Below are 27,535 nucleotides of genomic sequence, written 5' to 3'. Positions count from 1 at the left end.
TAACCCTAAGGCTAACGGGTCAGGAGCATCCTTGCGGGCAATTCAGGCAGTGGTCATGTCCACAGACCCTGGGGCCAGGGTGACTCTGAGTCCTGGCACTGCCATCTCTTTAATCTCAAAGCACCTGGTTTCCTCATCTGTAAAGCAGGGCAGGTGATAGCAGCACCCACTGCACAGGATTGTCACACGTATGAAGTTGGTTTATAATTTATAATTTTTAAAATGTTAGGCCGGGTGTGATGGCTCATCTGTAATCCCAGCACTTTGGGAGGCTGAGGCGGGCAGATTATTTGAGGTCAGGAGTTTGAGACCAGCCTGGGCAACATGGTAAACCCCACCTCTACTAAAAAAATAAAAAATAAAATAAATACACACAAATTAGCCAGGTGTGGTGGTGTGGACCTGTAGTATCAGCTATCCAGGAGGCTGAGGTGGGAGGATTGCTTGAGTCCAAGGAGTTCAGGGCTGCAGTGAGCCAAAATCGCACCACTGCACTGCAACCTGGGTGACAAGAGTGAGACCCCGTCTCAAAAAATAATAATAAAATAAAAATGGGCTGGGCGAAATGGCTCACACCTGTAATCCCAGCACTTTGGGGAGGCCAAGGCAGGCAGATCACTTGAGCTCAGGAGTTCGAGACCAGCCTGGGCAACATGATGAAACCCCATCTCTACAAAAAATACAAAAATCAGTCAGGCATGTGACGCACACCTATCGTCCCAGCTACTGGGGAGGCTGAGGTGGGAGAATCGCTTGAGCCCGGAGGGTCAGTGCTGCAGTGAGCCATGTTCGTGCCACTGCACTCCAGGCTGGGCAACAAAGTAAGACCCTGTCTCAAAAAAAATAAAAAATAAAAATAGAATAATGAAGACACAACACCATTTTGCCTTCTCTTGTGGCCCTGAAGTAGGACTAGGGAGCTGCAGGGTTGGGCTGCAGTGAGCCCTCTGGGGGTGAGGAGGTGTGGAGGGGCATTTGTCCCTACGGTGATGACCCCAGAATCTGGGTTCCCCGAGGTCTTCGATGGCGTTGGGAAGTCTCTCACTCCCGTGCTGTCTACTGCCACTTCTTGCTATCGTCTGAAGGAAAACACAGGGCTCACAGGCTTCTCTGCTCAGCTCGGTCTGTTTCTCCCCTGCTGTGGCGAGAAGCTGGAAAGTAAACAGACCCTGGGGTTCCCACCGGGGATTCACCTGGGTCTAAAGTCCTGCTAGGCGTGCAGCTCATGACAATGCTGTGAGGCCCACAGGAGCTTTGGGGCTTAAGTCCTGTCCTTGGAATGCTGACGTGTATCCCCTTCCAGATAAGTGAAGCCTCCTACTCCATGTTGACGTGTCGGGGACAGACCTGGAGTGTGATCCAACTTGGCCACTCAGCGGCTGTGACCTTGGGGAAATAATTTGACCTCTACAAGCCTCAGTTTCCCATTCTATAAAATAGAGTGATATTAGACTCCACATCTCAAGGTTGGCAGGTACTAATTGACCAGAAAATCCAATGTTGTTGCTATGGTCATCATCATCATCATCATCATCATCAAATGAGTTCAAACCTCATCAAGGCTTAAAAACAACAACTACTACCAGGAGTAGAGAGCTTTAAATAGGATCTGTTCCCCTCATCACAACTGAGGACTTGTTCTTTCCACCAAACTCTAACTCCTGGTCAGGCGCCTGTGTCATTGGTTCCCAGAGTCCAGCGTTGGGTACAGTCCTCAGTAAACACCCGAGGGACAAATGACAAAAAGACGTCGCAGCACACACGGGCCAGAAGAGGTGTACAACAAATTTTAAAAGAGACTCCGTGCTGCAAGAGGATGGATTGAGAATAACTTTACTTGTTTTCTGGGAGGAGGTTAATGGGTGGGAGGGGTGAGAGGGGAGATCTGATTTACACACGGACTTGAGACTCCCAAGGAAGTACCCCGGGTCGTCCTCAGCAAGGTTGCCCCGGTGGGGTCTGACGCCCAGGTGGCCTCCCGGAGCCGGGGCGGAGTCCTGGAGGGAGGCGAAGCGGGATGTGGAGGGGGGCTGGAGTGGGGGGAATGGGCGGGTGAGGCGAGGCCCGGCCCGCCACAGTCCTGCCTCTGGGCCCCGGGAGCGTCCTCCCTGTGTCCGGGCCGGGCGAGGGCTTAATGCTATGGCCAGCCGGGAGGCCTGGCGGGGCCCGGCGGGGGCTGCGGGCTCAGTGGGGCGGGTGGCGCCGCTCGGCCAGGCCCCCACGGCCCAGCACTTCGCCGCTGAACTGGTAGGTGAGCTTCTTCTTCACCTTCTTGACCTCTCCCGTCTTGCCGTAGTTGCGCAGCGCGCGCGCCATCTTCTGGTACGTCATCTTCTTGCGGTTGCCCTTCTGGATTCCCCAGCGGTGCGCCAGCGCCTCCTTGTGCTTGGACGAGAACTGGAAGGTGCCCTTGTCCTTGTCCACCCACCAGATGCTGTCCTTCATGTCGCCGCTGCGGAGCAGGTCCAACAGGAACTGGTACAGACGGATCTTCTTCTTGCTGCCTGCGGGGGGAGGGCCCGGTGGGAGGGGGCCCGGGGGCCCACATGGGAGCCGCCCCCACCGCCTCGCGCACACACGGGGACCCGGGGACGGGGTGGCCAAGAAGGGAAGGGGAACGGCTGCCCCAGCCCGCGCCAGGCGTGCACACACAGCGCACCCACACTCACACACACAAACAGCTGCTGGCCTACACACACCCGTTCACACACACCCACTCACACACGCACTCACACACCCCCATGCACACACACTCGCACCCACACAATGCACCAATCGCATACACATGCTCACACACCCACATAACGCACCCACTCAGCCACACCTGCTTGCACTTATACACACCACGCCCACAGCCACTTATACACATGCTCACACAACACACCACCTCCCACTCACGCTCATGCTCACAGTGCACCCACTCACATGCTCACACCCACACACCTGCTCACACATACACCCTCATACCTACTTACATGCACACACAATGCTCACACGCTCACACACACAATGCACATGCTCACACACAGACTCACACCCACATGCTCACACACATGCTTGTGCAATGCACCCACACCCTCACCCGCTCACACACCTGATTGCACCCACATAACCCACCCACTTGCACATTCACACCATCTGCTCTCACACACCCACTCAAACTTACACACACACAATGCACTTGCTCACACCCACACATATGCACACAAACATACCCATTCACTAACATGCCCACACACACTGGCACCCACATGACACACCCACTCACACGCTTGCAGCCACCTGCATGCTCAAACCCACACACTACATCTGCTTACACATTCACAACCCATTCACACCCCACTCACACCCACTCATGCTCACACCTCATTCACACCCACTCACATGCCCACAAACACACGCAGTGCACCCACTCACATGCACACACACTCAGACCTACTCATACCCCCAGATGCACGGTCACATCTTCTCACACTTATACACATGCCCAGTCACACCCACTCACACACCTCACACCAGGTCTCACTCATGTGCACACACGCCTGCTCATACACCTCACACCAGGTCTCATAATCACACCTGCTTACATATGCTTGCACAAACACCTGCTTACACATCTCACATTGCTCACCCTCACACCTCACATTGCTCACCCTCACACACACAAGCCTCTGCTCAACACACGCATGCTTACATACCTCACACCATTCACACACACACCTACCCACTCACACATGGTCACACCTGCCCACACCTGCTCACACGCATATTTGCACACACAGACCTCACACACATCACATTACTCACCCACACACATGCCCCTACTCACACACTTGTGCTCACACACACCTCACACCATTCACTCACACACCCACTCACACTTGCTCACATCTCACATGCTCACCTGTTCATACAACTCACACTCATACCTCACACCACGTCTCTCACACACACGCTCACACGCTCATGCTCACACACATGCTCACACCTCATGCTCACACCTCACTCACACCCACTCATGCTCACATGTCACACATTCACACCCACTCATATGCTCACACCTCACACATAATCACACCTCACACCTCACACACATGCTCACATCTCTCAATCACACCCACTCACACACCAGCCCACACCCACACACACATGCTCACACCTCATATGTGCACACCTCACACATGCCTGCTCACATGCATGCTCACACCTCACAGTTGCTCACACATGCACTCACAACACTCACACCAGCTCATTCACACCTCATTGACACCTGCTCACTCATATTTCACACCACTTACTTGCACCTCACTCACACCTGCTCACACATGCACACACATTCTACTCATACACACCCACTTGCATGCTTACACACCTGTTCACACACAGACACCCACTTGCACACTCATGCTCTCACACATTCTGCTCTCACACCCACTCAGCAGCTCACACATACTTGCTCACACGTTCACACATCACATCTGCTCACACCATTCTCTTGTTTTTGAGACTGAGTTTTGCTCTTATTGCCTAGGCTGGAGTGCAATGGCGTGATCTTGGCTCACTGCAACCTCCGTCTCCCGGGTTCAAGCAATTCTCCTGTCTCAGCCTCCCAAGTAGCTGAGATTACAGGCATTCACCACCACGCCCAGCTAATGTTGGTTTTTTTAGTAGAGGCGGGGTTTCGCCATGTTGGCCAGGCTGGTCTCAAACACCTGACCTCAGGTGATCTGCCTGCCTCAGCCTCCCAAAGTGCTGGGATTACAAGCATGAGCCACCACGCCCAGCCCACTCATACCCATTCTCACACTCATTCATATATCTTCTCTCACACACACACACACCTGTTCGCACACCTACTCACATGCACACCCACTCACCCAGGTGCTCAAGCATGCCCTCACCCCCCACATACACTTGCTCACGCACAGGAACACACACATGCTCACACATGCTAAAACACATATCCACTCATGTACATGCACAAACCTGCTCACATATACACATACATACTCACACACCCCAGCTCACACCTTCCTGGTCACACACCTGCTTACATACATCCTCAAACATGTTCACATCCACTCACACATCCACTGACACCTACACACTCATGCCCATTCACACACTCACTTATATCACACACATCCTTGCTTACATACACATTCACACACACACTTGCTCACACACCTGCTGTCATACCCCCACTCACACATATCACTCACACATGCCTGCTCACACCCACTCACATATACCATGCTCACATCCCTGCTCACACACGCACACCCACACACTGCTGACACCCACTGACATGATCATACATGCACACCTCACACACGTGCACACAACCACTCACACACTGAAATACATTCATATGCTGACACACACACACACATGGCCACACCCACTCGCATCCACACCAGCTCTCACATTCACCTTCTCACACACCCACTCAGCCACTTGCACACAGGCACCTGCCTACATCTGTTCACACACACCCTCACTCTGCACACTTGCTCATACACACCCAGATCTACACACACTCATGGCACAGAGACACACACACCTGGCACACTTTATGGAGATGCCTGTATGCACTCACAGCAGATACACACACACACACACACACATATAGACAGCCACAGACAGCCCCACAAAACACACACATTGGCAAACATGTACACACACACACGCAACTCGGCGGCATGGCTGCTGGGTCAGTTGGCCTGGCTGGGTGGGGGAGGGCACAGACACAGCCAGGGTTGGGGCCAGGGTGGAGGGCCAGATGCCCCACCTGTCTCCCCCGGCAGGAGTCCAGGCCCGGGCTCCAGGCCGTCCGCCTCGCCGTCAGACACCTCCAGTGGGGGGCTCTGCCGCTCGCCCTCCTCCTCATCTGAGCTGGGCTGGGCTGGGGACAGGGGTGGGTACTGGAGGCACATCCGGGGCAGGTAGGAGACCTGGATGGTGGGGGAAGATCAGAGTCAGGAAGGGCCAGCTTACAGCTCAGAGGGGCTGGGAGGGAGGTCAGCTGGGGAGAGAAGGAGTGCAGAGGGCAGGGGACGATGGCAGGCACAGGAGACTGGAGGAGGGCCAGGGAAAAGTGGGGCCAGTTGAGGCGCTGCACATAGGGTGCGGGCTGTGGGGCGAGGGGTGCTGACATCCAGCCCACCCAACCCTCCCAGCTGGGCCTCCTGGTTTAGGGCTGTGGGCACCCGGGAAGCGGTGGCTTGTTCTCCTCCCTGCCGAGGTGTTATGTGGGCCCACAGTGGGCTGGTGCCGGGGGCCGGTGCATTGGGTCTGGAAGGGGGTTTGATAGGTGGGGTGATGAGTGGTGGAGGGACCCTGGAGGCCAGTAGGGGTGGTAGAGGTCAGCAGAGGTCACTGATCCAGATTAGGGTCAGTAGGGAGGGTCACTGGGGAGAGGCAGGGTCAGTAGACATGTTCAGTGACTTGGTGTGGGATCCGTGAGGGCTAGTGAATGGGGGTGGAAGACAGTGAGGCCCACGAGGGCTCACAACAAGGCGTTGGGGTGGAGAGGCTCAGTGAGGTGCAAGAATTATCTGGGGTCTGTCTATACTCGGGGTGAGACGAGATAAGGGGTGTGGGGTCACGAGGTCACTCGGGGGGTCAGGCGGCAGCCGTTGGGGCTCCAGCCGCCGTTGGCGCTGTGGGGCAGGAAGCTGAGTTGGGTAAGAGCCTGTGTCAGCTTCCTGTGAAGCTCCCGGGCCCCACCACAGGCCTGGCAGTCTCCTGGGGGACGGGGCAGGCGGTGGCACGCACCTGGTGGCCAAGACTGGGATGGGGCGGCACCATGGGGGTGTCGAGGACGTGCATCTGCTCCAGCTCCATGTGGCGGTAGAGCTGCTGCAGCTGCGGGGGCTGCACACTCTGGAGCTCCGTGAAGTTGTTTTCGGCGAAGCTCTCGAACTCGCTGTGCACGTGGTGGGGGTGGAAGTCCCAGTAATGGTCTGTGGGGGACAGCCAGGCAGTATGGGGTGAGCTCAGGGTTGGGCAGGGCAGGAAAAGGTTGTAATAACATTAAATAATACTGCCAGGCCATATGGAGCCTAACCATCTCATTTAACGCTCGCCACCTGCATGGTTACTCTAGGACTGCATTTTATAGATAAGGACACTGAGGCTTTGAGTGGCTATAGCATGCCCAAGGTCAAAAGCATGCAGGTCAGAGCCAGGACTCAGGGCTGAAGCAAAGCCCGTGTTCTCAGCAATTCCATCCTGATTCCCGTGCAGTCACACAGACCAAGCGTCTAATCCTGGCTCTGCCGTTTACTTGCTGTGTGACCTCATGCACATTTGTGGCCTCTCTAACCTCAGTTGAGTTGCCTGTAAAATGGGGATCGCAGTTATTGGGAGGATACGAATGAGTACACATTTGTAAAACACCTTGCACCAGAGCCGGCTCTCAGGGAAAGTTGATTCCCCTCCCATCTTGTTAAAATCCCCCGGCCGGGGCTGGGCGCGGTGGCTCATGCCTGTAAACCCAGCACTTTGGGAGGCCGAGATGGGCGGATCGCGAGGTCAGGAGATCGAGACCATCCTGGCCAACATGGTGAAATCCCATCTCTACTAAAATACAAAGTATTAGCCGGGCGTGTTGGTGGGCGCCTGTAATCCCAGCTACTCAGGAGGCTGAGGCAGGAGAATCGCTTGAACCAGTAGGCGGAGGTTGCAGTGAGCCGAGATCACGCCACTGCACTCCAGCCCGGGGCGACAGAGCGAGACTCTGTCTCAAAAAAAAAAAAAAAAAGAAACCTCCCACGGGTTCCTGAGCTCCCTGGCTGCCCACAGTTTCTCTCTCTCACACACATACACACACACTCACACGGCCTTGTCACATGGCCAAGGTGTGACAGCAAAGTCACAGGGCTGACATTCCTCACACACCAGAACTTGTCTAGGCACACGGTGGCCCTTCCTCTTCAAAGCCATGACCTTAGGCAGTGGCACCTATGTTCCCGTGAAGCTCCTGGGACCCGAGACTTTCCTGGAAAACCCCCTGTGGGTACCTTGAGAGTCTGCGGTGGAGTGGACTCAAGTCCAGAGAATAGCCCCATGCCACTGAAAGCCCTGTCTTGGAACTGGGGAAGATCTTCAGCATGAGCACATTTTCCAGGAACAAAAACTGCCACACGTCTGTGGGACTTCCTGGGTACAATTCGGGGTCCAAAGTGAAGCGTGGTAATAAAGTGACAAGATTGGCTGTCTCATGTGGGCCAAAGAGGGAGCCTATGAGACTTCAAGTCCAGACTGTGTCTCTGGGACAAGTCCACCACCAGCCATGCGTGCGTGTGTGTGTGTACATGTGTACACAGGTGTACACGTGTCTGTCTGCTCGCCTCTCTCTTTCTCTCTCACACAAACACCTACTCACACGTCCCTATTAGACAATGATGATTTTTGGTTCTGGACTGGATCTCAGAGTACTCACTTTCTAAACCTGCTCAGTGGTGGTTTTGCAGTGTGACTGTGGACAAAACGTTTTTTTCTCCCCGAGCCTCTCATTCCCCAGTCTAAAAGTCAGAAATGCACCTGGGTAGTTACTGAGTCCCTGTCTACATGTATAATTATTTGGCCCCACAGTCCAGACAGCTCAGACTCCCACCTTTAGGAAGCCACATGGCAGAGAGGAGAGAAACGCAGAACTGGGTTCCAGTTCTGGCTCTGCCATTTACCGCTGTGTGACAATGGGCAGGTCATTCTATTTCTCCAAGCCTCAGTGACTTCTTCCCTTAAATGGGGCTAACAGTTATACCCATCTCACAGGCTTGTTTTGAGAAGCAAATGACCTATTGCTTGCAAAGTGCTTAGACTAGAACTTGGCACAAAGTAAGACCTTGATAAACATTAACTTCATCATTATCATTAATAATAATAATAATAATAGTTTATTATAAAGAGCCTAGATTCCCACTGAGTGAGGTTACACCTATAATCCCAGCTACTCAGGAAGCTGGAGAGGGAGGATCACTTCAGCCCAGGAGTTTGAGACCAGCCTGGGCAACGTAGTGAGACCCTATCTCTACAAAAAATTTTTTAAATTTGCCAGACATGGTGGCACACACCTGTAGTCCCAGCTACTTGGGAGGCTGATACGAGAAGAGCGTTTGAGCCCAGGAGTTTGAGGCTGCAGTGAGCTATGACTACATCATTGTCTCCAGCCTGGGTGACAGAGTGAGACCCTGTCTCTCTCTCTCTCTCTCTCTCTTTTTTTTTTCTTCTGAAGTGACATCTCACTCTGTTGCCCAAGCTGGAGTGCAGTGGAGGGGCTTACAAAAAAATTTTTTTAACTTAAAAAAAAAAAAAAAGAGCCTGGATTAGCACTTGAGCAAGCATAGAGCAAACGCTTTTAATACATGTTTCTTTCCTCTTGTTCTCCCTGCTCCTGGCCACCTTAGTCAATGGCCCAGAGAAATAATTTCAGGGGACCATGTTGTCACTGCAGTTGAAGCCCAAGCATGGCATTCATGAGGGCAGGGACTGGTTTTGTTCACCTCTGTATTCCCAGTGCTTAAGTAGAGTAGACACTCGACAAACATTTCCTGAATGAATGAATGAATTATTGCCTCTTTTTAAAAATAAAAATGTCTTTCTAGGCCAGGTGCGGTGGCTCATGCCTGTAATCCCAGCACTTTGGGAGGCCGAGGTGGGCGGATCACATGAAGTCAGGAGTTCGAGACCAACCTGGCCAACATGATGAAACCCCATCTCTACTGAAAATAAAAAAATTACCCGGGCGTGATGGTGGGCGCCTGTAATCCCAGCTACTTGAGAGGCTGAAGCAGGAGAATCACTTGAACCTGGGAGGCAGAGGTTGCAGTGAGCCAAGATCACACCACTGCACTCCAGCCTGGGTGACAGAGTGAGACTCCATCCCCCCAAAAATTAAAAAATCTCTTTTTAAATTGAGATGGAATCTCACTGTGTTGCCTCCAACTCCTGGGCTCAAGTAATCCTCCCACCTCAGCCTCCCAAAATGGTTTTGTTACAGACATGAGCCACCAAGCCCAGCCGAGTCCTAGCCTCTTAAGAAGCCTCTCAGGCCAGGCGTGGTGGCTCATGCCTGTAATCCAAGCACTTTGGGAAGCCAAAGTGGGCAGATCGCCTGAGGTCAGGAGTTCCAGACCAGCCTGGCCAACATAGCGAAAACCCGTCTCTACAAAAATACAAAAATTAGCTGGGCGTGATGGCAGGTGCCTGTAATGCCAGCTACTCAGGAGGCTGAGGGAGCAGAATCCCTTGAACCAAGGGAGGCAGAGGTTGTGGTGAGCCGAGATCGCGCCATTGCACTCCAGCCTGGGCAACAGAGCAAGACTCGGTCTCAAAACAAAAACAAAAACAAAAACCTCTGAGACTCTCCTCTGCAAAATTATCTAAACCTGAAGCGAAAACAAAACAAAACTTAATTTGCATTTTCATCTTGCAGTGAGCTAACAAGATCCTGAAACTCTCCTCGCTGTGGGAGAGTTTGCTCTGCTCTTTAGTGCGGAGGCTGTTCTGGGGCTCTGGGATTTGGTGAGAGGATTCCTCTCCAGTTGTTGATCCCTGCTTCAGCCTCACTCCTGGCTCTGCCCATTTTTGCCTTCCCCTGCCCAAGTTGGAGTGCCCTGGTATAATGCCATATGGATCCTGCCTATCAAACCCCCATGCCCGAACCCACTCCCACTCCAGGGCTGGAGGCACCCTGAGTGCATGCGCTCCATAGGTGTGGGGTAAGAGGCACCTGACTGCTCTGTTTTCCTCCCCACCCCCACCTCTGTTCTAGCTCCACTTTAGACCTATGACCTCACTGTGGTGGTCCCAGTCTGAGGCCAGCATTTCCCAAAGCTGGTCTCAGTTCACCTTCATCAGTCGCTTGGAGAGGCTGGAAAAGCCTGTAAATGTGGGGTCCTGCTGGAGACCCACTGAAGCAGAAGCACTAAGGGGAGCTGGGAATCTGCATCTAAAACCACCCAAGGAAGTTTTGTGCTCACGAAAACTTTGGAATTCCACCCAGGGTCTCCTGAAGGCTGTAACAGAGACTCCTGAACTACAATTAAGGTTTCAGAAGGTCCAATGGCTGCCTCGCCTTTACCCATGATTTAGTGCTCAGGCAATTATGTAATAAATACTGTCTGGTAGGCAGAACTATTCCAAATACGGAGCCCTCTGTAAGAACACAATACAAGGAATCATTCCTAGTTCAGAGGTCAGCACTCCTGGGCTCTTCAGACCTCATTTCCGGATGACTCTTCGAGAACAAATTGCTTTATTTCTTTGTGTCCCTTCACTGGGCCACCCAGACCATGCATTCGGGAGTCACCCACATGCCCCCTTAGCGTGACTCTCAGCTCCTGGAAAGAATATAATATCATTTGCATAACATTTGGACATGGCTCCAGACCCTCACTTCTACAGACCAATAGGCACCCAACACGCAGTAGATCTCAATCGCTATTTGATCAAATGATCAACAAAAGTTAGCTTTTAGTGTATTTTTTATACACCAGACACTGTGCTAAGTGTTCAATCCACATTATCTCATTTAATCCTAACCCTAGCTCTCAGGAAGTGGCCACTACAGTATAATCTATCTTTTGCGTAGGAGGAATCTATGTCTCAGAGAAGTTAAGTCCTTTGAAGCAGATATTGATAGAATCAGGATCCAAACCCACCTGTATCTGACCCCAAGGACTGAAATTTTACCACTACACCATACCACTGCTGAGAAACAAGATGATTAATGAAAAATTTAAGTAAGACCTGTGGTGACACCAAGAGATTTTTTATTTTGTATTTTTGAGATGGAGTCTCACTCTGTCACCCAGACTGGAGTGCAGTGGCACCATTTTGGCTCACTGCAACCTCTGCCTCCTGGGTTCAAGTGATTCTTCTGCCTCAGCCTCCCAAGTAGCCGGAACTACAGGTGCGTGCCACCCCGCCAGACTAATTTTTGTATTTTCAGTAGAAATGGGGTTTCACCATGTTGGCCAGGCCAGTCTCAAACTCCTGACCTTGTGATCTGCCCGCCTTGGCCTTCCAAAGTGCTGGGATTACAGGCATGAGCCACTGTGCCCAGCCAACACTGAGAGATTTTAATGACTACTTTTATCCACCTGACCACCATCATTACCCATCATCTGTCATTCTTCATCCAACCTACATCCATCTGTCATTCCCCCATCGTCCACCCATCCTTCATCCATCCATTCATCATGGAACCATTATCCATCCAGCTGTCATCCAGCCAGCCAGAAATGACCCATTCATCTTCATCTCTCATTTCCTCACTCTAAACCAGTTCTCAATCTGGGGCCAAAGTCCTACCCATACATCCCTAGTCTTACTCAGTTTTTTGGTGTCACTAACACCTGTACATCGTGAGTATAAAAATAAAATCATATTCAAAACAACCCCACAAAAAATGTCAAGCCTTAAGTGTCATTCAGCTGACCTTATCTCCTCAGAACAGGACCTCCAGCCTGAAACCCTGGGCTCTTCCCAGGGGAACAAAAGTGTGATCAAAACAGAGAAGAAAGATGAGGAATCAAGAAAGGAGGGGCCAAGAAAAAAACCTTCTCAGAAGATCATAGACCACTAGACTAGGGCTCCCGAAGCCCAGCCTCTCCTGAAAATTATTCAGACATAGAAACAGGCTCAGAGGTCGAGGCAGGTGGATTACCTGACGTCAGGAGTTCGAGACCAGGCTGGCCAACATGGTGAAACCCTGTCTCCACTAAAAATAGAAAAAAATTAGCTGGACGTGGTGGCAGGTGCCTGTAATCCCAGCTACTCGGGAGGCTGAGTCAGGAGAATCGCTTGAACCCAGGAGTCAGAGGTTGCAGTGAGCCAAGATCGCACCATTGCACTCCAGCCTGGATGACAAGAGTGGAACGCTGTCTCAAAAAAGAAAAAAGAAAAAAAAAGAAAGAAACAGGCTCAGAGAATAGACAACTGAAGGTTTCATGGCACTTGTTACTCTCTACCTTGGATTCTAATTATTAGAGTTTTAATTCTTTCGCTTGTTACAAAGATGGATCTTGTAGAACCTGTGTTTTATTCATTCCACACATCCAGCAATGTGCCTGGCATATTGCCTATTAGACAGATAGGCTGGTGCAAGACGGAGGGCTTGGTAGGTAGAGGGAGGGCTTGGTAGGTAGAGGGAAGGACAGTTGGAAAGGTGGCTAAGTGGATGATTAGATGGGTGTGTGAATAAATTAATGAATGGGTAGATGGTTAGTGCTATGAAAGGATGAAGAAGTACATGGAAATTGGATGGATGGATGGATGGATGGATAGAATTCACATTTTGGAACTCTCTTTTCTTCATCAATCCTATTGTAGGCCAGGCATGGTGGCTCACGCTTGTAATCCCAGCACTTTGGGAGGCCGAGGTGGGTGGATCATTTGAGGTCAGGAGTTCAAGACCAGCCTGGCCAACATGGTGAAACCTCATCTCTACTAGAAATACAAAAAGTAGCCAGGCGTGGTGGTGTGCACCTGTAATCCCAGCTACTTGGGAGGCTAAGGCAGGAGAATCACTTGAGCCTGGGAGGTGGAGGTTGCAGTGAGCCAAGATCACATCACTGCACTCCAGTCTGGGCAAGAGTGAGACCCTGCCTCAAAAAAAAAAAAAAAAATTCCTATCGTAGATAGCAAATTCCAGCATACTCATTAGGATAGCTACTAGTTAAAAAGAAAAAAAAAGAAAAAAGAAAGAAAATAACAAGTGTTGGTGAAGGTGCAGAAAAATTAGGATACTTGTATACTGTTGCAAATGTAAAATGATGCAGCCACTGTGGGAAATAGATGATGGCTTAATTTCTTTTTTTTTTTTTTTTTTTTTTTGAGACAGAGTCTTGCTCTCACCCAGGCTGGAGTGCAGTGGGCCAATCTCGGCTCACTGCAAGCTCTGCCTGCCGAGTTCACGCCATTCTCCTACCTCAGCCTCCCGAGTAGCTGGGACTACAGGCACCCGCCACCACGCCTAGCTAATTTTTTGTATTTTTAGTAGAGACGGGGTTTCACTGTGTTAGCCAGGATGGTCTCGATCTCTTGACCTCGTGATCCACCTGCCTCGGCCTCCCAAACTGCTGGGATTACAGGTGTGAGCCACCGCGCCTGGCCGATGGTTTAATTTTTAATAAAACTAAAAATAGGCTGGGCGCGGTGGCTCATGCCTGTATTCCCAGCACTTTGGGAGGCCGAGACGGGCAGACTGCCCAAGGTCAGAAGTTCGAGACCAGTCTGGTCAACATGGCGAAACCCTGTCTCTACTAAAAATACAAAAATTACCCAGGCATGGTGGTGGACACCTGTAATCCCAGCTACTCAGGATTCTGAGACAGAAGAATCACTTGAACCTGGGAGGCAGAGGTTACAGTAAGTTGAGATCGCGCCACTGCACTCCAGCCTGGGTGACAGGGTGAGACTCTGTCTCAAAAAAATAAAAATAAAAATAGAATTAGCATATGATCTAGCAATCCTACTTCTGAGTATATATCCAAAAAAACTGAAAACAGGGTCTTTCCACACCCTTCTACATAGCAGCATTCTTCACAATAGCCAAATGACAGAAGCACCCCAAGTGTGGGATGGCTGGGTACACAAAATGTGGTGCACGCATGCAATGGAATATGATTCAACCTTAAAGATGAAGGAAGGCCGGGTGCAGTGGCTCACGCCTGTAATTCTAGCACTTTGGGAGGCCGAGGCAGGTGGATCACGAGGTCAGGAGTTCAAGACCAGCCTGGCCAAGATGGTGAAACCCCGTCTCCACTAAAAATACAAAAAAATTAGCCAGGTGTGGTGGCACGCGCCTGTAATCCCAGCTACTCAGGAGGCTGAGGCAGGAGAATGGCATGAACCCGGGAGGCAGAGCTTGCAGTGAGCCGAGATCACGTCACTGCACTCCAGCCTGGGCAACAGAGCGAGACTCCGTCTCAAAAAATAAAATAAAAAGATGAAGGAAATGCTGACACGTGCTACACCGTGGGTAAATGGGTAAACCTTGAGAACATTATGCTAAATGAAGGCATAAAAGAACAAATACTGTATGATTCCACTCATGTGGGGTACCTAGAATAGTCAAATTCATAGAGACAGAAAGTGGAATGGTAGCTGCCAGAGGCTGGGGGGAGGGAAAATGAGGAGTTGTTGTTTAATGCCTACAGAGTCTCTGTTTTGCAAGTTGAAAAGAATTATAGAGATGGATGGTGATGATAACGTGACTATATTTAATATCACAGAACTATACACTTAAAATGTAAAGAAATGGTTAAGATGGTAAAAAAAAAAAAAAGTGGTTAATGTTATGTGTATTTTACCACAATTTAAAAGTAATAGGCTGGGCACAGTGGCTTATTCCTGTATTCCCAGCACTTTGGGAGGCTGAGCCGGGTGGATCACCTGAGGTCAGGAGTTCAAGACCAGCCTGGTCAACATGGTGAAACCCATCTCTACTGAAAATACACACAAAAGAAATTAGCCAGGTGTGGTGGTGCATGCCTGTAATCCCAGCTACTCGGGAGGCTGAGGTATAAGAATCACTTGATCCCAGGAGGCAGAGGTTGCAGTGAGCTGAGATCACTCCACTGCACTCCTACCTGGGTGACAGAGTGAGACTCTGTCTCAAAAAAGCAAAGAAACAAACAAAAAGAGTAATAAACAATAGCAAATCCTGTGAGCCCTTCAAAATCTGTCTTGAATCTGTACCCCCCCTTTCTGTCTCTGTTGCCTTGTCCAGGTCACAAGCATCTCTTTCCTGGATTATTCCAATAGTTTCCTCAATGTTCTTTTTTCCAGCTCCTGTTCTCGCCTCCTTTCCATCTGCTCTCCACCCAGAGTGACCTTTTAAAAAGCTTATTCAGTTGAACCATGAGGCATTGGGAGAAGATACTAAAAACTTCCAGAGAAAGAAAACAAAGAGAGAGAGAAAGAAAAAAAAAAAAAAAGCAAATGAAACAAACCAAAAGCTAGGTTAATTATGAAAGAAATTTAAAAGAATATGGAGTGGCATCAGACTTCATAGGAAAAACTCTAGTAACCAGAAGACAGTAGAAAAATGCTTTCAAATTTCGAAGGGAAAAAATTATTTTCAACCTAGATTTCCATACACAGCCAAACTGTGATTAATCAAGTGACAGCATAGAATAAAAGACATGAGGCAAAACACAAAATAAAACCATCACCACCACAACAAAAACCTCACCTCCCACACACCCTTTCTTAGGAGGCAACCATAATAACAAATCTGTACAAAACATTTGCTATCTCCAGGCACTGTTCTAAGCACTTGACATACAGTAGCTCGTTCAGTCCTTACAGCAGTCCTGTGAAGTTGGTGGTGTTATGAAGAAGTTGAGGCACAGAGAGGTTGGAGATCTTGCCCATGGTCCCCCGGATAGCAATGGAGGAGATGGGGGATGAGTTTCAGCAGCCTGGTTTCAGAAGAAGGGTTCTTATCTCCTTGCTACATTGCCCCTCAGAAATATGGGGGTGAGGCCCGGGCACAGTGACTCATGCCTGTAATCCCAGCACTTTGGGAGGCTGAGGCCAGCGGATCGCCTGAAGTCAGGAGTTCGAGACCAGCCTGGCCAACATGGTGAAACCCCGTGTCTAAAAATATAAAAATTAACCGGGCATGGTGGCACACGCCTGTAATCCCAGCTACCTGGGAGGCTGAGGCAGGAGAATCACTGGAACCCGGGAGACAGAGGCTGCCGTGAGCCGAGATCGTACCACTGCACTCCAGCCTGGGCAACACAGAGAAACACCATCTCAAAAAAAAAAAAGAAAAGAAAAAAGGCAGGCCGGGCGCGGTGGCTCAAGCCTGTAATCCCAGCACTTTGGGAGGCCGAGACGGGCGGATCACAAGGTCAGGAGATCGAGACCATCCTGGCTAACACGGTGAAACCCCGTCTCTACTAAAAAAATACAAAAAACTAGCCGGGCGTGGTGGCGGCACCTGTAGTCCCAGCTACTCGGGAGGCTGAGGCAGGAGAATGGCGTAAACCCGGGAGGCGGAGCTTGCAGTGAGCTGAGATCCGGCCACTGCACTCCACCCTGGGCGACAGAGCCAGACTCCGTCTCAAAAAAAAAAAAAAAAAAAAAAGAAAAAAGGCTGGGCGCAGTGGCTCATGCCTGTAATCCCAGCACTTTGGGAGGCCGAGGCAGGCGGATCACTAGGTCAGGAGTTCAAGACCAGCCTGGCCAACATGGTGAAACCCCATCTCTACTAAAAATACAAAAATTAGCTGGGCATGGTGGTGGGTGCCTGTAATCCCAGCTACTTGGGAGGCTGAGGCAGGAGAATCGCTTGAACCCAGGAGGCTGAGGCTGCAGTGAGCAGAGATTGCACCACTGTGCTCCAGCCTGGGCAATAGAGCGAGACTCTGTCTCATTAAAAAAAAAAAAAAAAAAAAAAAAAGGAAAGAAAAAGAAATATGGGGATGAGAAAGTACAGATAAAGAAAGGAAGAAAGGATGCCGTGTGGCTCAGCTGAGTAATAGCCACACAGTCATAACAATGGAAAATTCAAATACTGATTTAACAAATATTACCATATACAGTAATGAATTGGGGATGTGTGGGAAAATGTGAGTGTGTGTTGTGTGTGTATGTGTGTGTGTGTTGTGAATGACTAAAGTTGAATTCTGATTGTATAAGTAAATAAAATATATCTCAAACTGAAAAATCAAGCTGTTTTGAAAAATCAGGCTGCCTGACACTCAATAATAAGTATAATAATAATAATAAGGCGCTCAATAAATGTTTGCCAATAAGTAATGCTCTAAGTCTCTATTCCACATCTTCATTTGTACGTTTACATAGCACTCGAATAGAAAGACTGGAGACCGGGCACGGTGGCTCACGCCTGTAATCCCAGCACTTTGGGAGGCCGAGGCGGGTGGATCACAAGGTCAGAAGATCGAGACCATCCTGGCTAACACGGTGAAACCCCGTCTCTACTAAAAATATAAAAAATTAGCCGGGCGTGGTGGCACTTGCCTGTAGTTCCAGCTACTCAGGAGGCTGAGGCAGGAGAATTGCTTGAACCCAGGAGGTGGAGGTTGCAGTGAGCTGAGATCTCACCACTGCAATCCAGCCTGGGCAATAGAGTAAGACTCCATCTCAAAAAAAAAAAAGAAAAAAGAAAGAAAGACTGGAAAAATAGCTTTTATCAATCTCTGATATGCTACATATGTCATGGAGAAATGCAGAATGGCATGATATGAAATTCCATTTTTGAATGAATAAAATATACATGAGTATGTATATATACTTATCAACACTTAGGATTGTATATGCACAATAAAACGTCTGTAAGGATTAACTAAGGTTCTATCAGTGGGAAATGGCATTGAAAAGAGGAGGATGTGTTACTTGATATGCTGTTGTATTTTTTAAGTTTTTGCAGTTAGTATTTGTTACTTTAATAATTAAAAATTAGGCTGGACGTGGTGGCTCACATTTGTAATCTCAGCACTTTGGGAGGCTGATGCGGGAGGATTGCCTGAGCCCAGGAGTTCGAGACCAGCCTGGGCAACATGGTTAAACCCCATCTCTATAAAAAATACAAAAAAATTAGCCAGGAGTCCCAGATAGATGGGGTCCTGAGGCAGGAGAACTGCTTGAACCCCATAGGTAGAGGCTGCAGTGAGCCAAGATTGCACCACTGCACTCCAGCTTGGGTGAAAAAGTGAGACTCTGCCTTTTTTTTAATTTTCGAGAGGAAGTCTCACTCTGTTGCCCAGGCTGGAGTGCGGTGATGCGATCTTGGCTTACTGCAACCTCTGCCTCCCAGGTTCGAGTGATTCTCGTGCCTCAGCCTCCTGAGTAGCTGGGACTACAGGCAAGTGCCACCACGCCCAGCTAATTTTTGTATTTTTAGTAAAGACAGAGTTTCATCATGTTGGCCAGGTTGGTCTCAAACTCCTGACCTCAGGTGATCCACCCTTCTCAGGTGTTCCACCCTCCCAAAATGCTAAGATTACAGGCGTGAGCCACTGTGCCTGGCCTAATTTTTTTATTTTTAGTAGAGATGGGGTTTCACCATGTTGGCTGGGCTGGTCTTGAACTCCTGACCTCAAGTGATCCACCTGTCTCAGCATCTCAAAGTGCTGGGATTACAGGTGTGAGCCACCGCGCCTGGCTGAGACACTGTCTTAAAAGAAAAAGAAAAAAAAATTTTTTTTTTTCTGCCTCAGCCTCCCGAGTAGCTGGGACTACAGGCACCTGTCACCAAGCCTGGCTAATTTTTTTGTATTTTTAGTAGAGATGGGGTTTCACTGTGTTAGCCAGGATGGTCTCAATCTCCTGACCTCATGATCTGCCCGCCTCGGCCTCCCAAAGTGCTGGGATTACAGATGTGAGCTACAGTGCCCAGCCAGGAGAGTAACTTGAACCCAGGAGGCAGAAGTTGCGGTGAGCCGAGATTGCGTCACTGTGCTCCAGCCTAGGTGACAGAGCGAGACTCCATCTGAAAAAATAAATAAAACCCCCAAAATATGTAAAAATAAAAATTAGAAGATTTTGCCCAGGCCCAGTGGCTCACACGTGTAATTCTAGCACTTTGGGAGGCCAAGGTGGGTGGATCGCTTGAGCCTAGGTTCGAGACCAGCCTGGGCAACATAGCGAAACCCCATCTCTACAAAAGATACAAAAAATAGCTGAGCATGGTGGCAGGCGCCTGTAGTCCCAGTGAATTGGAAGGCTGAGGTGAGAGTGAGACTCTTATCTCAAAAAAAAAAAAAAAAAAGGCCAAGCGTGGTGGCTCATGCCTGTAATCCAGCACTTTGGGAAGCCAAGGCGGGAGGATCACCTGAGCTCAGGAGTTTGAGACCAGCCTGGTCAACATGGTGAAACGCCGTCTCTACTAAAAAAATACAAAATTAGCTTGGCATGGTGGTGCACACCTGTAATCCCAGCTACTCAGGAGGCTGGAGGCAGGAGAATCGCTTGAACCTGGGAGCCAGAGGTTGCAGTGAGCCAAGATCACACTACTGCACTCCAGCCTGGGCAACAAGAGCGAAATTCCGTCTCAAAAAAAAAAAAAATTGTAAATGTATTTAAATTTTCAGCACACAGACATACACAGAAGGTTATTCAGATCATGATCATGTCATTTCCCAGCTCAGAACTCTCCAGTGGCTTCCCATTGTGTGTATGATAAAATACAAACGCCTGCCATGGCCTTCGAGCCCTGCGTGAGCCACTGACCCCTTTGGCTTCCCTTTCTGTCCCCTGCCCTGTGCTCACTGGCCTCTCTGGTCCTCTGTCAGGGTCCTTTCTGCTTTTGCACTTTCTGTTGCCTTGACCTTGGATACCTCTCCCCTACCTACGGTCACATGTGAATTACGAGTTCCTTCTCTTAGCTCCGCTGCCACCTCAAAGGCCTTCCCTGACCACTCAAATGAAAGCAGCCCCCCATGTAGACAATCTGCATTACATCTGTGGAAAACAGTCTGTTTGTCTGATTCTTTTTTTTTTTGTTTTTGAGCTGGAGTCTCGCTTTGTCTGTCACCAGGCTGGAGTTCAGTGGCACGATCTCGGCTCACTGCAACCTCCACCTCCTGGGTTCAAGCGATTCTCCTGCCTCAGCCTCCTGAGTAGCTGGGAGTATAGGCAGGCACCACTGCCTGTATTTTTAGTAGAGACGGGGTTTCACCATGTTACCCAGGATAGTCTGGATCTCTTGACCTCGTGATCCAGCCACCTCGGCCACCCAAAATGCTAGCATTACAGGCATGAGCCACTGCGCCCAGCCTGTTTGTCTGATTCTTTATGTCCCCATCCCCTCGCTGGAGGGTGAGCTCTGTGAGAGCAGTGGCCGTGTCTGGGTGCTCATCATGGACTTCCCAGAGCCTACAGCAGTGTCTGGTACATGGCATATACTCAGAGATTATTTAATGGATGGAATAGGGAGGAAAAGTGGACCAGATGGGAAGCGGCTGGCAGGATGGACGAGTAGTGGGTGGATGGGAGGGTGAGTGCATGGATGTGGGGGTGGGTGGCAGGTTGGCTGCCCCCTGGGTCAGTAGAAAATAACCCAGTTGGTCTCTCACAGAGCCCTCTGTGCTTCTCCTACTCCCCAGCCACTTTGTCCCTCCTGCCTTGGGAGATGTAGTGAAGCTAGCACAGGCCTTGTCCTCTGCACATTACCGTACCTCATAGATTGCATGCCTTACCTCGCTGAATCATCACAGCTCTAGGAGGTAAGTGTTTTCATGCTCTCAGTTTTATAAATGGGGAAACAGGGGCTCAGAGAGGTTATGTTACTTGCCCCAAGTTTTCACAGCTGGTGAGTGATGGAGTCAGGGCTGGGTCAAAGCTTTTTCACTAAGCTTTGGTACCTAAAAATGTGGACAAAGAGGATGTGCAGGAATTGACAGAAGTGTGTGGGGGTCTCTATGGTTGAGTCTTCAGACAATACCTTCCAGTGGGTATAGAAAGGGACAGCCCGGCTGGGCGCGGTGGCTAACACCTGTAATCCCAGCACTTTGGGAGGCCGAGGCAGGTGGATCACCAGGTCAGGAGTTCGAGACCAGCCTGGCCAACATTGTGAAACCTTGTCTCTACTAAAAATACAAAAAATTAGCTGGGTGTGGTAGAAGGTCCCTGTAATCCTAGCTACTTGGGAGGCTGAGGCAGGAGAATCGTTTGAATCCAGGAGGCAGAGGTTGCAGTGAGCCAAGATCATGACACTGCACACCAGCCCGGGCGACAGTACAAGACTCCATCTCAAAAAAAAAAAAAAAAAAAAAAAAAAAGGGACAGTCCAGGCGCGGTGGTTCACACCTGTAATCCCAGCACTTTGGGAGGCCGAGGCAAGTGGATCACTTGAGGTCAGGAGTTTGAGAGCAGCCTGGCCAACATGGTGAAACCTTGTCTCTACTAAAAATACAAAAATTAGCCAGGCATTGTAGTGCACGCTTGTAATCCTAGCTACTTGAGACGTTGAGGCAAGAGAATTGCTTGCACCCAGGAGGCAGAGGTTGCAATGAGCCAAGATGGGGCCACTGCACTCCAGCCTGGGCAACAGAGCAAGACTGTCTCAAAAAAAAAAAAAAAGAAAGGGACAGCCCAAATGCCCTGATTGGCAATGATTAACAGTGGGACAGGGCCAGGGCCGAGGATACCTGGGAACACCGGTGGAGTTTCTGGAGGAATTGGGGGTTCATGACCAAAACGGGGTGCCCAGGCATCCAATCAGGAGTCATTCCTAGAGCCCCACCCCAGATATAAGGAACCTGCTTGGGCCCTGAACCAGGAAAACACATGATTTATCTAAAGCGCTCACTCCATCAGGCCCAGCCCCAGGCTCACTGGTTTCCAGCTATGTGGGCAGCGCCCTCATATTACAGGAAGGAAAACTGAGGCTGCAAAAAGCCCAAAGGAAATGCAGCCAAGCCCAGTGAACTGTAAGAGGGATTGGGGCCAGGGAGAATGCGTCCTTGATGGAGGAGGCCCGGCAGCACTGTTTGTGGGGACCTGAGCCACCAGGGGGCGCCTGTCCTGGGGCCCAGCAGGACCTCCTGGAGTCCTGGAACTGCTTGGGGAGGTGGGTGTGCGGTCTGTGAGTCCCGCAGACCCAGCTCTTCACCCTGGTAGGGAGAGCTGGGGATGGAGTTGGAGGAGGGGGACTTTCTCTCTACATTGCCTGGGTTTTCCACTGAGAGGATGTGTTTTTTATATAATTACAAATAAGCTTGAAGGAATTAAAAAGGATATTTTAAAGACTTTCGGCCGGGCGCGGTGGCTCAAGCCTGTAATCCCAGCACTTTGGGAGGCCGAGACGGGTGGATCACGAGGTCAGGAGATCGAGACCATCCTGGCTAACACGGTGAAACCCCGTCTCTACTAAGAAATACAAAAAACTAGCCGGGCGAGGTGGCGGGCGCCTGTAGTCCCAGCTACTTGGGAGGCTGAGGCCGGAGAATGGCGTGATCCCAGGAGGCGGAGCTTGCAGTGAGCTGAGATCCGGCCACTGCACTCCAGCCTGGGCTACAGAGCAAGACTCCGTCTCAAAAAAAAAAAAAAAAAGACTTTCTAGACCTGAAAGATTGTAAAAGATGCCTGTGCATTCCCAGCTGTGGTCTGGAGGCATATCCGCCTACCCTCGGGATATGGCTTCCAGCCTGAGTTCTGGATGAATCTGGGGCCCTAAATGTGAACCAGGCACATGTGGATCCCTAGCTGGGCCCATCAGGTTGAGACTGCCACAGGTGTATCTGCAGAATGGAGCTACAGGCATGACTGGCCGCAGGGATGGCTTTCAGGAGTGACACCTTCCTAGGCTGTGGGCCTCTGCCCTCTGAGGTGCAGACACCCCAGTTGCTGGTCTGCCTGGGTCCCAGACGCCCTGAGGAATCCCCCAGTGACGACTCACTCACTGACTGGGCCGCCTCACTTTGGGTCAGGGATGTCCACATCAATAAGCCAAGATCCACTTCGGGCAACCTCCCACAGCCCACTGCTCAGGTCCCAGGCACCTAATGCCTCTCTCCCATCCCCTGAATTTACTCCAGGACGGAGGCTGGGCGAGGGGGTAAACAGTCAGACCCAGAAGGACTGGACAGACAGAAGGACCCCTGGCCCAGGCCTCTTCCTCCCACCTCAGCAAACTGGGGGCCTCGGCCTCTGCTGAACAAGAGGTCCCCATAGGGTTTCCTTTGGTCCAGCAGTTCCCACTTATGGGTGATTTTGCCTCCCGGGGGGGATCTGCCAATGGGTGGAGACATTTTTGGTTGTCGTGATTGGCCGTGCCCCTGGCATGCGGTAGGTAAAAGCAAGGATGCCACTAAGCTTCCCACGGTGCCCGGGACCGCCCACCCTGGAATCATCCCACCCGAAAGTCAGCAGTGCCACGGTTAGGAAACCCTGCCAACCACACATGGCAGGGAGCGTGGGTGTGCCGGCGGGGAGTTTGGGACAAAGAGAGTGACGAGAACAGAGAGGAGGAGGTGGGTAGTTAGGCAGGGGCAGAAGACAAAGCACAGGACCTGCAGTGGACAGACCTGGGTTCCACCCAGCAGCCGTGTGGTGTGACCTTGTGCAAGTCTCCTAGCACCCTAAGCTGGTTCCCTTGTGTTTAAGAAAGACCACGAGGACAGAACCAGCAGATAATCATAGAAGAAATGAACCCTGCGCCTTGACACACTGCAGAGCCTCCATAATGGAGGTTCAGGTGCGGGGGTGCAGCAAGGATGCCGCGGTTCACTTCCCCTGAGAGCAAACTGGATCTGATTCTCAGAATTCCAAAGAGGTCCTGGGAATCATTTCTTCTTTTTCTCTCTCCAGACCCCAGGAGCCCAGGCTGGGCCAGGGGGTGGGGGCGCGGCAGGCCCCGTACTCACCGCTGTGGCTCTCCCCATCACTGCTGAGATAGGGGTAATACTCGTGCGTTTGGCGTTGGTACAGGTCCGTGTCATAGGGCACCAGGTCTTCCGATGGCTGCTGAGAGAGGAGGTGTCAGGGCCTGCACTGTGGGGGGGACCCCAACCAGGCCTGCAGCACCCCCGCATGCTGGGTCCCCACCACCTTCCTTGGCTCAATGACTGCGTTGGGCCTACAGCCCTCCCTCTGCCTAGAATTGGGACAGAGAGTGGGGCAAGGGACCCGGGAGGCCTGAAAAGGGGTGACAGGGACCTTGGGGGTCAGAGGTCAGAAGAGGACCAGGGTCCCCCTCTGCTGGGCTACTCCCCATAGCCACCTCATGCTCACACTCACACTCATGCCTGTGTGCCCCCATCCTCATCCCACACCCCTCTCCTGGTCACACTGATGCACATGGCCACACGATCCCTGAGACACCCTCACACTCATAATCCCACATGTGGACTCACTCACATAGCCCCCACCCACCCCGATGCAGGCGCCTGCACACTGTTCCTCTCACACACATCTTCACACCCGCTCAGAAGTCACCCACCTCACAGAGATCTTGTACACTCAGCTCATGCGCACACGCATCTCCTTGACACTCACATGACACCACGGTCCAGCCATCAGCACGCACACTCACACCCCCAGAGCCACTCACATTCCACCCGCACACTCACCTGCACGGCACACACTCGCCTGCCCAGTCCCACTGTCACAGCCTATGCCTCTCACACAGCCTGGGCAAGAGTGGCACCACAGTGACCGTCCACATGATGGTTGGTGCAGGGGTCACCCGGGCAGGCTTGGGGGCCGAGTGCATGGAGGGCCTTGATCCCCTCACTCTCCCTCCTGAGTCCTCCCTAACCTCCTCCTTCCCTCCTCACCGCCACCCCCACCCTGTCTCCTTTGCTTCCTCCTCCCCCTCCTCACTACCCTCTGTCCTCCTTTTCTTCCCTCTCCTCCCTGTCCTCCTTCTTTCCTCCTCCTCTTCCTCCCCCCTTCCTCCCTCCTCCCTGTCCTCCTCCCCCTACTGGCACAGACACAGGGCCGTGCACACCCAGGAGCCTTCCCAACAGTCGTCAGCCCTCCCCGCCCCCACAGTGTGTGGCCCAGGATTGCACAACAGTCACTGTGGCCCTCAGGGCTGGGCTTGGGGGACTGGGGCTGCCTTGGGAGCCCACCCTACCAGGAGACACTCAGAGTGACCCTGGAGCTTGCAGAGAGGGCTGGGGGGCCTAGGGACGGCCCAAGGAGCTCTGCCACCCGTTCAGCTCCACCTGGAGTTCAGGATTGAGAGGTCAGGGGTCAGAGACAGTGGGCCTGTGCCTTTCTTGAGGCAGAATTGGCTCTTCCTGAGACAACCTCCGTCACCCTCTGCCTGCGCCGCCCCCTTCGTGGTCCCAGGTGGGAAGGGGTGTCAGGGTGTGGATGCCACAGCGGGCTGGCTGGTCCTGCCTGGTCCTGCCTGTGTCTGGCCAAGTGAGGAGGCCAGGAGCCCAGCACTGAGCCTGCCCTCTGGGTTTCCAGGTAGTGCAGCCTCGCTGCAGGATGTCAGCCTGACTCTGGTCGGATTGGTGTGATGTCAGGCCTGGGGTGACTCCCAGCCTCTTGGGGTGGCTCTGAGCTGGGGCACGGTGGGGGAAGGGAGCTGCCTCTAGGCCAGGAAAGTGGAGTCAGGAGGGCATCCTGCCAAGCCCTTCCTGGCTCCCCTCAAGCCTCCCTACTCCTGAGAGGTCATAGGGTGGGAAAAGGGAGAAGGGTCCTCTCAGAGGGACCCTGGTCTGATACCTGCCTCAGGCTGCAACTGTCACTGAGAGTGAGGAGCAGTGGCGATCTGCTTCTTTTCTCAGGGTCCCCTGGGGTTCCCGCTTCTTCACCCCCAAGATCCAGTCCCTGTCCTTGTCCCAGCCTCAGCCCCCATTCAAACTTGTCACATGCTCACCCCAGGTCCCACCCAGCCCCAATCTCAGTCCTGACCTTGTCCCAGCCCTGTCCCCTGCCGCGCCTCTCCCTGAACTCCAGCCCTGGGGCCAGCCTCAACTGCACTGTCTCAGCTCCACTCCTGGTTCCTTTCCAGCACCGGCCCCTGTCTCCTGTGGGTCCCCCTGTGGGCCTATGGCCCCGACCCTTTGGTCAACAATCATGTCCTCTGTGCCAGGCCCCAGACTGGGTGTTGGGGACCCAGAGTTCCATCAGCCTCGGTGTCTGGGAGCCCCAAGGCCATGGGCCAAGGCTTCTGCCTGTTGCCTCCTGCCTTCAGCCCCTTCCTGTCCAGGGGATCGGCCTCCTCCAAGCCAGTCCCCCCATCTCTCTCCTCTACCTCTCTACCACCGCCCTCACCATCCTCAGCCCAGCACCCTCCCCAGGAGCCCCGGCCTCCGCCTGCCACCCAAGCCCTGTCTATAAATAACTGTTCAGGCCCCACCGATCACAGCCCCACCGTGGGCCCGGCCTCAGCCCGCCAGGGCATGCTCCGAGGGAGCCAGTGGCCCCCGCGCTGGGTCTCAGGCCAGGAGTTCCAGGGAGGAAACCCTGACTTCCCACTGATAGCAAGCCAGGAGGGCAGCGGGTGGGCTGGTGGGTTCATGGGCAGGCAGGCAGGCGTCCGAGGGCCACGGGTTGGGCTGGTGGAGGAGTCCCAGTACTCACAGGGGGGACGAGGGGAAACCCTTCCATTTTGCACGCCTGTAACATCCAGCCGGGCTCCGAGTCGGTCAGATCCCCTGCCTCGGTGGGGGCCAATGCAGAGCCCCTCGGGATGGGGTGCCCCGTCGGGGGCTGGACGGTCGTGGGGCGGGTGCAGGGCTCAGGCCTGCCCCCTGAGCTACAGGAGCCCTGCGTGAGCCCCCTCCCTTGACATTGCAGGGCCAGCACAAGTTCCTGATTTTATCGAAGGGCCTGCCGCTGGGAGATAGTCCCCTTGGGGTGACATCACCGCCCCAACCCGTTTGCATAAATCTCTTGCGCTACATACAGGAAGTCTCTGGCCGGCTGGGGCAGGTGGTGCTCAAAGGGCTGGCCTGGGAAGCCATGGGGTCCAGGCCCCCTGCCCAGAGGAAGCTGCGACTGAGAGGGATGACTTTGGGGGCTAAGCTGGGGAGGGAGGTTGGGAGGGAGAACGTGTAGCTCCGCCACACCACTGGGAGGCTTTTGC

The 27,535-nt window shown here is 52.0% G+C and overlaps 1 protein-coding gene across 4 annotated transcripts; it reads right to left on the bottom strand.

The window, feature by feature from the left end:
• Positions 1-1,817: 1,817 nt before the first annotated feature.
• SPI1 (Spi-1 proto-oncogene) lies at positions 1,818-27,478 on the bottom strand. Of its 4 annotated transcripts, none has more exons than XM_073016439.1 (6): positions 27,031-27,478; positions 24,354-24,453; positions 12,677-12,730; positions 6,778-6,965; positions 5,792-5,954; positions 1,818-2,504 (listed from the first exon to the last, which is right to left on the bottom strand). In XM_073016439.1, exons 1-6 carry the CDS (start codon positions 27,073-27,075, stop codon positions 2,185-2,187), a joined length of 870 nt encoding a protein of 289 aa, XP_072872540.1. In that variant the 5' UTR covers positions 27,076-27,478; the 3' UTR covers positions 1,818-2,184. The 4 variants fall into 4 exon arrangements, with proteins under 4 accessions (XP_072872540.1, XP_072872543.1, XP_007997748.1 ...); XM_073016442.1 differs by having other exon boundaries at positions 24,354-24,450; positions 27,031-27,475; XM_007999557.3 differs by lacking the exon at positions 12,677-12,730 and having other exon boundaries at positions 27,031-27,468.
• Positions 27,479-27,535: the final 57 nt, after the last annotated feature.

This window comes from Chlorocebus sabaeus, chromosome 1 (genome assembly GCF_047675955.1).
Source record: "Chlorocebus sabaeus isolate Y175 chromosome 1, mChlSab1.0.hap1, whole genome shotgun sequence".
Lineage (NCBI taxonomy): Eukaryota > Metazoa > Chordata > Mammalia > Primates > Cercopithecidae > Chlorocebus > Chlorocebus sabaeus.
The sequence above is the reverse complement of the archived record's forward strand: the minus strand, read 5'-3'. Positions and strand labels throughout refer to the sequence as shown.

Excerpts from the sequence above, each read along its gene's own strand:
- SPI1 (XM_073016439.1), bottom strand. The coding sequence starts at position 27,075 with ATGTTACAGGCGTGCAAAATGGAAGGGTTTCCCCTCGTCCCCCCT. Across the intron at positions 24,454-27,030 it reads GGTTTCCCCTCGTCCCCCCT|CAGCCATCGGAAGACCTGGT; the intron begins GTGAGTACTGGG and ends CTCCTCTCTCAG. Across the intron at positions 5,955-6,777 it reads ATCCCAGTCTTGGCCACCAG|GTCTCCTACCTGCCCCGGAT; the intron begins GTGCGTGCCACC and ends CCCACCATCCAG.